At 39.6% G+C, this 14064-nt stretch overlaps 1 protein-coding gene across 1 annotated transcript in view; it reads right to left on the bottom strand.

The window, feature by feature from the left end:
* Positions 1–14064, bottom strand: part of SPTBN5 (spectrin beta, non-erythrocytic 5) — a 98602-nt gene that overhangs the window by 27639 nt on the left and 56899 nt on the right. The window contains exons 36-43 of the mRNA XM_065635520.1: positions 10530–10685; positions 9709–9900; positions 8988–9083; positions 6161–6279; positions 5408–5522; positions 4290–4403; positions 2633–2754; positions 1835–1997 (exon numbers count right to left, since the gene is read on the bottom strand). Coding sequence (XP_065491592.1) covers positions 1835–1997; positions 2633–2754; positions 4290–4403; positions 5408–5522; positions 6161–6279; positions 8988–9083; positions 9709–9900; positions 10530–10685 — 1077 coding nt within the window. The remainder of the gene's footprint in view (positions 1–1834; positions 1998–2632; positions 2755–4289; positions 4404–5407; positions 5523–6160; positions 6280–8987; positions 9084–9708; positions 9901–10529; positions 10686–14064) is intronic.

The raw sequence follows: 14064 nt of genomic DNA, 5'->3' as shown, positions 1-14064 counted from the left end.
TTCCAACACTAATATTTGTATGGAAAATCAATCATCTTTGAGCTACGTTACTGAAAAAGCATAGAACTGCCTAAGAGAAAATAAATGTGGACCATAAATGACTTTATTACTATCGGAACAACTGGTCTCCTACAAATCAAAATTGTGATTAAATTAGAAACAGATAAGAAAATGCTTAGATACAAATGAACACAGTTTTGAACATCCATAATACCATATCCCCTACATGAAAGGCAGTTCTCATAAGAAACAGTGCCTAGAACATTTCCTTTCCTGCCAAATAAGCTGGCATCAGATTATTACAGCAAAGACAAGGTTTTACTTTATTTTGTATTGTTAAAATGAAATACATGTAACTTTTTCACCTGGTATGAGGAATGAGTTACGCTTATATACCGAATCCTGAAGGTGAAAGCATCATAAGCAGCTATGACCCCTGCAAAATGAATGTGGCATCCCTAATGTAAACAATTCGAAAATAAAAATAACCATGCCCTGAAATAATACCATGTATTAACTCATAAACCACCTTAAAATCTATGACATATACTATTAAATGTCTGAAATTAGAACTGCTGTTCTTAGGACTTTTTTGGGGATGGTGTTTCTCAGTCATATATAACACAGCTGTAAGATAGCCATTCTATTTTTTTTATTCAGATTAACACCTTGTGTTCAACTGTAGTCTCTCCTAAGGACTTTGGTTTGAGACACTAACCTGAAGGAAAAAACAGTCCTTCATTTTTCTTGTCTTGCCTATAATTTTAGTTTTGTCAGCCCAGTATAAAAGAACATATTGCCTGGGTTCCTCATTTTTTTGTGTGACCATCTCCTTAGAGCCATTGGGGTTCTTTCACTAACAGATATTAAAGACTTAGATCTTGTTACTGTCTAAATTTGGAGTACACTATGTCAGTGGTTTGGGATATTTTTGTTGTGTCAAAGAATTATTAGCAAAAACATTGTTAAGTCTGTGACATGAGAGAACTTTATTAAAATGGAAGAGGCACTTCAAGTACTTCATACTAAAGTATGGCAAACTCAAAAAGGAGGGCACTCCAGGTACTTCATACTAAATTCAAGTCTAGAAAATCAATCAGAATCTACAAATTGTTTACACTAATAATGAGACCCACAAAGCACTGGATATTAGTCACAATTCTGGGAACATGATTTTTAGAAAAGGTAACATAACTGCAAAGAAAAGGTAACAAAACAGCTGAAAGATAGCTATGATGCTTGGGGAAAAGTAAAATGTTAACTTTTTTGTATGGGTAATTAACAACATAACTTCTTTTAGAAAATCCACCAAAAATATTATCCAAACTAGCCAACAAAAGATTGTGTGGTAATTCGTACTGAGATGTGAAGCGTTTCAGAACTGAATGCATAGTACCATCCAATGGTAATTTACTGCCCTGTGTGAGATAAACTGCTGGTTTTATTTTTCTCTCAGGAAAATGGAGTCTGCATGACAAAAATCTAACTCAAAGCTAGAATTAATTGGCATTAACTTTTTGGTAATCCAAATAAAGAGATCAGCAGCGAGCATGTTTTGATACTGGACCAGCTTTTTACCCACAGGGCTGGACAGCAGTACAGGTGAGGGCTAATAGGGGTTTTTGAGACTTTTTGCAGAGACACGAGCTGCCAAACAGCCCATGGGATAGAGCTCTGTCAATACATAGGTGACTTCTGTCCCTAGCCTGTTACTGAAAACAGCCTTTTCACCACGTTATTGACAGATGCATGCAGCAAAATTATCCTCTGCAGCAATTAACTCCAACGGGAAAGATTCCCACTATGTTCAGTCAGAAGCAATGATGATACTTGCCTTTCTCTCCTGATGCTCCTCAATCATGCTTTCCGCTTCATTTGCGCTTTTAGGAAGCCCCCCTGCTTCCATTAAGCCTCTCATGTTCTGGGTCCAATCTAGCATCTCCTTCATCTCCAAGTTAAACTTCTGCAGCTGATACGAGGCTGCCAGCTTCTCCTTCCTGCCACACAATGTGCAGTTCAGCATTATCCAACATAGAATTATCTAGTTGCTTCTCCCTCCCTATTTGCAAAGAAAGGTATACAAGGAGAAGCCAAGTGAAGTGAATTCAAGCCTCCTAGCTTTCCCTCACAGCTCCTAACAATCCTCTTGTTAAACCAAAATCACAGAAGATGCACACTGCCTTGGAGACATGCTTACCTTATTTTCTACATCAGTTCATTAGGACAAGAAAGGTGAAAAAGCCTTCATAGCTGTTGCTTCCACCAATGATTACAGCTCAGCCTTTCTTGTTTTGGAAAGAATCAAGAAAAAAAAAATCTTCTAGAACCATCCAAATGTAAGTTTTTCACAAAGACTTCATGATAGATTTAATCTGATAGTCTGGAGGCATTTTAGTAACATTTTTTAGTGGGATAAGCCACAAACTCATCATATTAGTGTTCCCAAAGTCACATCAGTGGAACTTTTCTTGTACCAAGTCACACTTGTTCCAATGCAGGTGGCTTAGCTGCCTGAATAAACTTCATAAAGGATCCTCAAAAACTATCAAAAGGTTCCTGGCAAGTAGATTCCAGGCCCTAGGGAGCAGCTTTGCTCCTGCTGAGAAATATTCACACCACTAGAAGTCTTTACCTTTGTTTGGCCTGTCCCTGGAGTCGTAGCCAGTTGTTTTTCATCTCCTGTTGCTTCATAGTCAGCTTTTCATTTATGGACGGATTCCTTGTGGAAAGGCGGAAAGATTCCAATTCCAATGGCTGGGAAGAGATTTATAGTGGGGTGAATTTATGCCAAATGTTATATATTTGTTCCTAAGTTTGCCTTTCAGGAAAAGTAGTTCATTTTAAGATCCCAGTTTTCAAAAGCAGGTACTTAAATTACAAAACCAAAATACAGAAAGGGACTTGTTATATGCACAAAATATACATATGTATTTGTGAGCAATCATCCATGTGAAGAAAGAGATGTGTGTGTTGCTTCACATGCACAAATGTGAATTTACAAATAAAAAGGTTGTTTGGCAGAATAGAGACAAACATTCAGGAAAATGAAATGGTAATTATAATTTCTATTAGCTTAATCTAACTAAGATGGGTTACAAAAGTCATGAAAATATGGCAGTACACAGAAGCAGCCAGATTTGCCTGTCAGTAGAAGGCTCAAACGTTTGCATCTATTTCAGCTAACAGCAGCATCAAAACACTACTTGCAGTGTAGACCTCTAGTTGATGCTGTTTTCCTTAATGAAGCCTGATAAACAGTAATGAACGTTCACCAACCCAGGTTTAAAGTTGGTATCTTTCTTGTAAATCTCCATCAAATGAAGATGAAAATCAAGAATTTTAATTGTGCAGAAAGGAGAATATGCCGGGCTGGTTTTAATCCATTAGAAAAGTACAGATATTATACTTTGTACATGGTATTTGTGGCAGCATCAAAAAAAACCCCCAAACCTTGCTCATCTTTCTGTTTCCATGCAGCACTCCCCCATACAGCCTTGCTAATGCAATCTGTGGAATGCTGACTAGTAATCACCCACGTTTCATATGAGAATTAGCTAACAAAGTCACAATGTGTGAAGGTATCACACATATTGTCACCCTTTGCATACTATCGTGAAGAAAAAGTTTACAGAAAGTTTCCAAAATATTTTCTGCATGAAAAGGCTTAACACTCTGGCCATCAGTGAAAACCATGAGAAGATTTCTACTACAGTGGTTCAGCTGAAACCAGTTCTTTTTATTAAAAATATGAAATTATATAGGAGTTCAGACTAATATTTAATGCTCAAGGTTCGTCCTAAATGATGCAAACTGGCTGTTTTACAAAAGCCAGAGCTGATCAGGCAGGCGATTACAACTTTTCTGGTTTTGATGTCTATGTCAGAAAACTATATGCATTGTGGGTTTCATATTTTAGTTCTAAACAGAACTAGAGTCATGATTTTGGTTCCAGTCAGTATAGAAACTGAGAGAAAGATGGAGACTTAAATTTGGATTCCACACTTTCCAAAAGATGCAGGACAATCTAATCTGGCTCGTAGGTGAGAGCCAGAGAATCAGCCAACATGTTATAAAGGGATTTATATTTTTAGATTTGGTGCACCAGGAAGATAACAGGTAACACACTAAAGCAGGATTAAGCACCACAGTATTTTACTGTGCTGCATTTGCATTGCAGTGCAATTCATACTACTGAATCTGAAGAGTCATGCTGATCTTTGCAACATGCTACCAAGAAGCAAAAATTAACTTTTTTTTTCCAGTACCCTCTGTACTTCCGCACTTCTTACCTCCATTTTGGACTTAATAACACTGATTTCCCTCTCCATCTCTTCATGCCTTCGAATCAGGTTTTCCACACTTTCCACATCTTTTCCATAATCCAGTGCTTGTATCAGTACACTCTGGAGGGAGCAGTAGGATGTGCAAATGGTGAAGATGACAAAAAGCAAATGGATCATATCTTAATTCTTTCAAATAATCTCCTCCCTCCCTTCCTTGTATTGCCATCTGAATGTTCTTATTGTCTTTTTAAATATCATCAGGGCATGTTGTCTGCACTCCTTACAGAGATGGAACAAAAATTCACAACTGTTTGAACAGTTGCAACCCTACTTAAGGTGCCTCTGGCCATTCACATATAAATCAAAGACAGGAATGGTTCACTACATTTCTCAAGCTTTCTTCTCCTTTTTTTTTCTGTATACCAAAACAGCCAAGTATTTCCCATTAAATTGTGGCACAGAAATTTTCAAGTGTATTGTATGAAAATAAGGAAAATAAAATTGATCCTCAGAATCCTACCAGAAATGAAACCTCAGACAATGAAGAAAAACATTTGTAAAAGTTGTTATAAAAATTACAAACCAACAGCCTTGTAACCTTAAGTAGTACCACTATGTCTCTGGCCACTGACTTATAGTTAAATGAATATCATTAGCTATGTGGATGAAATAATGAGTTTTTACATAGCCTTTTTCTTCTGGTAATCTCAAAATTATAATCCAGGATAGGCATTTTACCTCAATTTCCTGAACAAATAAGATTTTTACACAGCTTTTCAAAGTTGCATATTTAATATGTCTGCATTGCACAGCAGGGAGAGAGAAGCAAGCTAGTGTTGAATGAACTAGATTTGAATTTGGAACACCAGAAATTGCTATATTCAAGCTAAGTATAATAGATAATTCAGAAAAAGCTCTATGGTAGCTCAGCTAACTCGCTTTTGGTATTCAGACTGACTTGGCTGAGCATACTCTGAAGGAGATGCAAACTTGATTCATAGACAACTATTAAAGGTCACTGCTGGATACTCAGTATCTCTCTAGCAACTGGCATATCTGGGTTTATTACTGTTAGCAAAATAGAACATTCTCCCATTTCAACTAATGAAAATCTGAGGACTCACCTTCTCAGTAATTCTCTCTGTGATGTCATCAATTTCTCTGATTAAGGCGTGAATCTCTAGGGCTCCCTCTAACTTCTTCCTGTATGCGCTCAGGTTACCGTGGAAACTGTTCCACCTTTTATTGAAAAGAATATTTTAGATATATATTTTAGAGGTCAGGATTTCCACAACTGAGTTTCATGATGGTTAGATCTAAGCAAAAAGACAGGATTTCTGAACTACCTTGTGTGTTGATCCCTGCTTCCCCACAACAGGACACACAACAAAGAGATAAAGCATTATTGTGACAAGACTATCTGGTTATATTTATTCCAAGATTTCAGGATGGCATGAGGGTTAAAAACTAAAATGTACCAGTCTAGTTTCCTTAAACTCTCAGTAACCTTACAATCCCTATTTTCATGCTTTTTGTTATTAGCTAGTGGGCTGTGAAGTAGCAAAACAATATGCACTTCACCAGTACAACTATGTGAACAGATGGAAGTGTCTTAGCCTCATGGATCTAGTGTGTAAAGTGCTCTGGAACAGCCTGTTTGCCTCCAAGGCTAGAAACATGACTTTGGCCCTGCTGGAATAGAAATCCTTCTGCTAACTGCTCTGAGAATCTTGAAAGGCAACTCCACTGCCTCATGTTTGGTAGTCATGATATTAAAGAAGAAAAAATGTGTTGCAATTCCTGTTTATCTCAATCCAAGACACATAATTTTCCTTCCTTGTTTTTGCTTTACACAGAAGTCTTAAAAGCATACTCACTTCTCATTGAGCTGCTTCCGGCGCTCATATATTGTCTTTGTCTCTTCCTTGTTCTGTCTCTCCAGTTTCATGGCCAGGGCATTGATAGCCCTGATGTGAGCATCATCCACTGTTGTCTCCTGCAAAGTGAGAAAGGAAACAAAGGTATGTGTTCAAAATGCTTGTGACTGAGTTTTCCACTGAGATGTGAAAAACAACAATAATGGCAGCAAGAGTTTTACCTCACTACCAAACGTATCAGACACATGGGGTTTACTCTACTACAACTGCTAGGGTTACCAATCCCTGATGAGAAGACAGTAAAGGCAAGAAAGAACATTAATGACTATAGGTATAACAATGACTGCCAAGTCTAGATGAGGACACTCAGAGCTTCATTTCTAAGCCAGACATTCCAGCAGGGGCTCTGTGGTTGAAGAAACATAGGTGCGGTTGCTGGTTACATAGGTGGCTGCTGTGGAATAGCTGATGTGTGGCAGATTGTTCCTCTGTCAAACAGGTAGTGACTTGTGGCTCTCAGGCCTATCTTTTTTAAGATAGGCTTCTGCCCAGATGTGTCTTCTGTACTGTAGACCACAGGCTTAAAATCTGTACAGCCTTGAGAAACTCAGACAACCCATGCCATTGCATTTTCTTCTAAAGCAAGATCACTGCAATTTAAAAGGTATGCTAAGTTTTCCAGGCAACTTGCTTCCTATGTACATACCATAGAAAGAATAATATTTGCAGACTGCACATTTAGTCTGGACTGTAGTGGAATATTTTTTCTTTTGGAGCATGACAGATGGGCCAACACTGTGCATGGCTCCAAGATTCAAAAACATTCTCTGTTTTTCTAAGACCAGTAAATCACAAACATGGCAGGGAGACATTAATCACTGGTGTAGTAGAAGCACAGCTGCAAGATGACAGCACACTTAATAGAAGTATTGACTCCATTTGTATTTTATTTATGCTACATGAATACCAATGTGCATGCTTCCATATGTGCTTTACTCTTACACACAACCATAAGGCAAACAAGAGAAACCAGCAGAGAGTCAGACAGTCTTCAGAAACCCTGAAGTCTCTTCTCCTGGGAAATAATAGCAGCACAATGTAAAGGAATATGAGTAGAAAATCTTGCAGCCATCAATGGGATGATAGCTCCCTGCCCTGATCTCAGACCGATCTACTGGGGAAACCTAGGCTGGAGAGATGCACACCCTGTGCCACGACCAGTCAGCTTCTGTTTGCATCACCCTATGAAAAATTGCATAACTAAGCATCAGCTCTGAGGGCACCACTGTCCCAGCCTTTTTCTGTAGGAGTCATGTTCAGAGTGGTGCAGGAGGGGTGGCTACAAGCTGATAGTATCTAAGGCCAGAAGTTTCTCGTGGCACATAAAATCTTCCCTATGCTGACTGGGACACTGGGTTGTTTCTGTCTCTTTTGCCATCCTCCTTTTGGCTGATACAACCTGTAGCAGAGCCCTTGCTCCATCCTTTAGCTCACAGTTCAGCTGGTGAGGACTGACAGGCCAATGAAGGTCTCTTCACTCATTCCCTGCTGCTGAAGCTTGAGTATTTTGGCTCTCTACCCAAATTCAGTGCTAATGCACTGTCACAAGAAATTCTGCCGGCCTCTGGAAAGGGAAGCTCAGGGTTTTCTCCCAGGTGTCAGGCATATCTATACTGGTACTTTGCACAGAAGAGGATTGTCTCCTTCTGCTATTAGGCAACAGAAATAGAAGATGGTAGCTGCCACAACAGGAATTGGCAACAAAATAACAAGCAAACAAAGAATAAAGAATATTACGAGAGAACATTAGAGTAAGCCTCACTGACAACATCCTAATATACTTCTTTCTAGACCTTCCTCACCGCTTCCAGGCTAGCAAATCAGCACAGTAATCTTTCCTGTGTGACACTCAGACCTGTTAGTCCACACCTGTGGGAGTTCACACAAACAGAACAAGAGGCTGCTGCAAATGCATCCCCTCAATAGCCTCATAGCTCTCATGGCGGGAGCTGAGGCACATGACAAGGAGGTCCTTGTAGTAGAGCCTGTTCCCCAGAATTTCCAAGGTTTGGTGTCCAGATTAGCACATCTCACTGGGGGCAAGAGAAGCAGTTGGCACGACTCAGCACCACAAAAGAGGTTCAGAGGTCTCAGCACAGAAAGGTGAACTGTGCAGCTGTGTTGTCACATGGCTGCTACCCAAAGTGTAAACCATTGCTCTATTTTACTAAATGTTTGATTATTAATGTTATGATTTATGAACTACCACATGTGTTGTATAAACAAAGTCCCCCAAATATATGTGCTTCATTTGGATGAAGGAATATGAGAAATCTGACTGTTCCTCAGGAGGAAGGGAAGGCAGAAATAAAGGAGGGAAAGGAAGAAAGCAGTAAATTTTTTTCTACAGGCTTTTTCATGGACAAGACAAACTTTCAGATTCAAACATAGTTGAAACAATCATTTTTAATCCACCTTTGGGTGGAACTCACTGTGACTTGTGGACTGCATGAACCAAACTGGAAAGTTGCTCAAATTCAGGCTCACACAGCCAGCCATCCAGTCATGTAATGCAATCCAATTCAAAATTTTAGGTTGTATCTTGAATGCCTGATAGCTCTGTTTAGACATCACCAAAGCAGAAGGCACAATAAAGGAAAATTCTACCTATTTTAATGGCTTATAAAATGGTAATGCTTCCTACCCCCTGATCTTTCACCTCCTCAAGGTACAGGAACTGTATTTGCTACCTGGATATATTGCTGGGCTGAAAAGGTAAATGCTGCTTACAGCCACACAAGGAATGTGCATGGAAAACACCTCTTACCCCTGATGTTGCTCCACGGAACTCATTCAGCTTTTTCATGAGCTGCAGGCAGTGTTCATAGTCGTTTCCCACATCACCTACATTAATCATGACTTCCTGGGGAAATAAGCAGCAGACAGGCAAACATTCAGACTAAGAGTACAAGAACACAGCACATCCCCATGCTTGTGCTGATGCAAGCAGTTCTACAATGTGTCTGTAAATCGCTGTCCTACACCTTCTGAAGTAGTCTCTTCTGATCTTTAGGTAATTATAAGACTTAGCCCCAGCTCCCTCTCCAATCTATTACTGATTATGGAAACAACCTCTGAATGAAAACTTAGTGGATCAAGTGACACTTCACTCTCACAAAGAGAAACTTTCAGATTTGATACACAATGAGAGTGAGTACCAGTTGCCAAATGCTTGTCTCTTCCATCCTAGTCTGCTTTCATTTCTTTCTTGATAGAGACACACGAGACGACCACCAATACTCATAATCTCTCTACGTTCACATTTTACATGAGAACACATTGCCAATACTATCCAACAGACTCCAGCACGGAAACACTGCAGAATTTGTTGAATTATTCCTTTCACATTGTTTCCAGAACATGTCATGATTCTTCCAGGCAAGAGGCACTAAGAAAAAGTCCTGGAAGATGACACATTTATCAGAAGTTCACTGCTAAATAGCAAGTCTATAGTATGCTGCTTGGGTTAAATACAAGAATCCATTTACCTTCTCCCTGATCCACGCTTCCACCTGGTCCACCTTCTGGAGAAATTCCAGGAAGTCCCGGCTGTCCTCCAGCATCTTTCCACGGGCAGCAACAGCTCTCTTCAACTTCTCCCAACGCTCCTGAAGCATGCGGACTCGATGACGGATCTCTCCTGATTTTGGGTGGCCTTTTGATAACAGGGCTTCTCCTTTCTTCACATTCAAAATAAGAAATCAGAGATGAACGTTGCCATTGATTTTTGATGTGATTACCATGTTACATGACCTCTGTAGAAGGACTCTTCTCACTTTCCTAACCTGGACTGCACACTAAATTACTAATATAAATCTTTACTGCTCAAATGATACTGCTCAGCTGGAAAGCTTTTATGTCTGGAGGGAACCATGAACACTGGGATTAGAATATTTCCCTGCTAAGAAAGACATTAATGGAGTGGGCGCATGAAGAGAGGTATTACAGATGATTGCACCCTTCAGTTATGTGATTCACCCCGTTTCTACAAGAATGTTTGCAAATTGGGCATAAAATCCTATTTACCTTTTGTAGGAGTAATCACCCCAGGCAAGGAAGAAGTCAGTGATACCTTCCTATTCAGGCAATATGGAAAGACAGAAGTTTCCTGGATAGAGCAATTAACAAATCTCTCTGTTGTAAATTAACAGGATTACATTTCCATAGTATAGCAACTGGGTTCTTGTCACACAAGTGGGATGATCGATATAGAAGTCGTGGAGAAACTATTCGTCCTTTTCATTCCACCTATCTGCCCTTCTTTGGATAACCAGCAATAATCTGTAAAAACACTAGCAGAGTGAGTTACCTTATTAACAGCTGTGATGATTTCTTCATTTGCCAGAATCTCTGCCTCAAAGACCTGATGCTTCTGCAGCAGCTTCATTTTGTCCTGCAGATTACTGGGGTCTTGTATGGAAGGATCCTCCAGCTTCTGTGTGCGCTCACTGATCCAGTCTTCTGCCTGCAGCAGTGTGAGGCATCAGAGTTAGCGTGACATCCATCCTGGGGCCTCCTCCCAGGACATGTTATCGTTCTATGCAACTGTCTAGGCCTCCGTGAGGCAGACTGAGCTGGGAGCTGACAGCCAAGGTGGGTCTCCAGTTTCTGAACTATTCTACTTGCTAGGAAATAAAAGCAGGTAGGAATGAAAATAATTTTTATCTGACCACACGTATAATGAAAAATTCCTTGAATATCCCAAATTTTATCACAAGCTGTAAACAGATTATACAATATTCTGTATTAGATATAGAGAATTCTTGAGCAGATATACAGCCTTGACATGGTAGACATATTTAAAATGGGATTATGACAGCTGTGCCATGGATTTAGGGCTCTGACTTTCATCTCCTATCTCTGCCATTGACCTATCTGTAAGCTCGGTTAAGGTTCTTAAGAATTCTGTGCCTCACGTGTAAACCAGCACTAACATTTCCTGATCTCAGTGATGTTGTGAGGCCTAAATGGAAGATGCAAAGCAAATAAAGCCTTACTGATGGGGCCAAGCACTACTTGGATTATTTGAAGGCAAATACAACTCTATTTGCTTTTACACTTCATAAAAGTAAAAAAACTCTAGTCAGGAACATCAGATTCAGACAACCAAGAGAGCCATGAGGACTAACAAAGCAAGGGTTACGTGTTTCTCTTAGGAAATTATTTTTGAGGGGATTTAAATATATGCAGAATAAAATCGACAATAGGATAGTGAGGTTTCCACAATTTCCTTTAAAATCTGCTAAGCTTTAGCCTTTAGTACTGAAGGAAACATTTTCTATCCATCAAAACACTAAGAACTGAGCATTTGACATAAGTTGTAACTGATCCTGTTGTCCTCAGACCACTGAAGTAACCTAATGTTTTGACAACGCAAGAACAGCAAATTAAAGCCAGCTTTATCAGTTTCAAAGCATCTTGGCTGTCCTTGTGGAACTGTGCTACATGCACAGCAGACTTGACAGCCGGAGGATTTTCTCAGTTAATTAATGATTTGAAGTGTTGCTTCAGCTGCTGAAATTCTATAAACAATAACAGAAATAGCTTTCACTAGCAGCACACTCTCCAGAAACTGTTCCTCTCCAAAGCACAGTTAAAGACTCAAACAGGACCCTGATGTCAAGGTTGCCCAGGACAGCACACTGTCATCTGCTGTTTTCATTTCTGACACCCTCCTCACAAGCTAGGGCCTTCTCCCATTACATAGCCACACATTAACACTTTAATGTCACTTAACTGCCTTCTCATTCATATGGGAGAGGCTCATCCCTACAGTTAGGATGAGAAACAAATGAATCCCCTGTATATAGCCACTTTAAGGGAGATTTCTCTCCTACCTAATAAGCAATGGCTTAATGGCAGACTGAACAAAGCCATTAAATAAAAAAAAAAGTCACATCTGCACTCTTAGTGGCTTGGTTTATTTTAAAGCTTACTTAGGATGGCTCTGGAGAGTGAGCTTCACACCCACATTCAGGTGTGAAGCAATGCTGATCTGTTCTCCCAAGATTTTTCCATGGAAAGATTTATGGTTATCTGGACAGGCATTTTCAGTTAATTGAAAACAACAGCAAGATTAGTCTTATGCTCAGCACAGGCACATGGGACTAGTCTTATTTTGTTGGGACTCATAAAAAATGTGGGCACTATCAATTTAGAAACCTACGTTTTCAAAATATCAGTTACTGTAACTCAAGAGCACAAACTTCTTGTAAATGACACTTACTTTTAATAACAGAGATATTTAAAGCATATAAAGGGATATGACTTTTCAAGACATTTAGAGATAACTAATTCTCTCACTCCTCTGAGATAAAGAAGTGTTTTTTATTCTCTCATATGGAGGGTGGAAGAAAAATGAAGTTAAGTGACACTAATATGACGAGAAAGTTTCAGAGTCATCATTAAAACTCAGAACCAGCTTTAGAAGTCAAAACTTTCAACTTTATGGTCTTTCTTCTGCAATAACTTAAATAAATAAACATATTTATACATAAGCAACCAGCTCATTTGCCTTCCATGTTAACACTGAGGTACAGACTTTGTGATCATAGGATAGTCTATGAGTCTATCTCACTTTGGAACTAGAAAAGCACTCTCTTCCTACTGCTGGGGAGTGTGTCTTATTTTGTGAGCTGCATGCGATTTCCTGAGTTAGTTGTTGTGGGTTTTGTGCAGAAAACACGAAGTCCAATGTCCTGCAAAGGGTACAAACTGCAGCAGCCAGCCTTCTAAGCAGACCATATGACATTGAGCTCTCCATCCTCTCATCAGTGATCACAGACTGTGTTGTCTTTCTACTGATGTGTGTATCTCTCTGTGTAATTGCTTCTAGAGAGTAACTAGGAGACTTTAAATGATGACAGTGATCACTATTTTTTTTTTTAATTCCTTGGTGGCATTCATGTTCTACAGCAGTAGGCAATGAATTTAGATTGGTGAGGTAAATGAGCAGGTACTTTGAGAGCAAAAACTCCCTATAGAACTCCTGGTTGAATTTAGAGGTGGACTTAACAGTGCTAGGTGAATGGTTGGACTTGATGATGTTAAAGGTCTTTTCCAACCAAAATGATTCAATCATTCCATACAGGGCCAGATCCTCTGCTACAAGTGTGGGATTCAAGAATGAAGGGGGACCCCAGCCCAAGCACTGATTTAACAGTTACAGAGAGATGGGAAGAAATATATAACTATTCCTACCTAATGGGTTGATTGTATCACTAGGAGGGCATTGACAGTTTCTCTCCCAAAGAGGAATTTAGCAGTTCTGTGACCTTTCCATCAGAGGTACATTGCTCTTTTGAAAATGTTAGCACTGTGCAATGCACTGTCCACTCCATCCACTCCCCTCTGCTAGTCCACAAGGTGGACTGGCCATTACCAGTGGACTAGTTCATGTGACAGAAAAAGTATAGCCAAATAATACGAGTTAATATTTGGCTGTGTAAATAATTCCTGATGAAGTTTATTTAAAAAACAAACAAACAAAACCAAACGGCGTGCAGCTCTGGCTCTTTAGTGTGGGCAAGAAGAGGGCATTCAAATGTTTGATTATTTTGGTGGGGCAGGGAGGAGTTCCAAATATATTGTGCTGTAAATAGAATTTTAGCAGCCATTTATTCCTGAGATCATTCTTAAAAAAGAAAAAAAGAAGTTGGTTATCAGCAGAAGCTGTGTTACAGGCATTCATTCATCTTTGGTGACAATCATAATTTGACCTGAGTCTGGACATATGTCTTTTTCATGGCTGGGATATGACAAGCACCTGCAGCTTTTCTTTAAACCATGGAGGATGTTGCATGGGATGCAGCAACAGAAGGGGTGCATAGCAGCCCAGTAAGAGT

This window comes from Caloenas nicobarica, chromosome 5 (assembly GCF_036013445.1).
Source record: "Caloenas nicobarica isolate bCalNic1 chromosome 5, bCalNic1.hap1, whole genome shotgun sequence".
Taxonomy (NCBI): domain Eukaryota; kingdom Metazoa; phylum Chordata; class Aves; order Columbiformes; family Columbidae; genus Caloenas; species Caloenas nicobarica.
The sequence above is the reverse complement of the archived record's forward strand: the minus strand, read 5'-3'. Positions and strand labels throughout refer to the sequence as shown.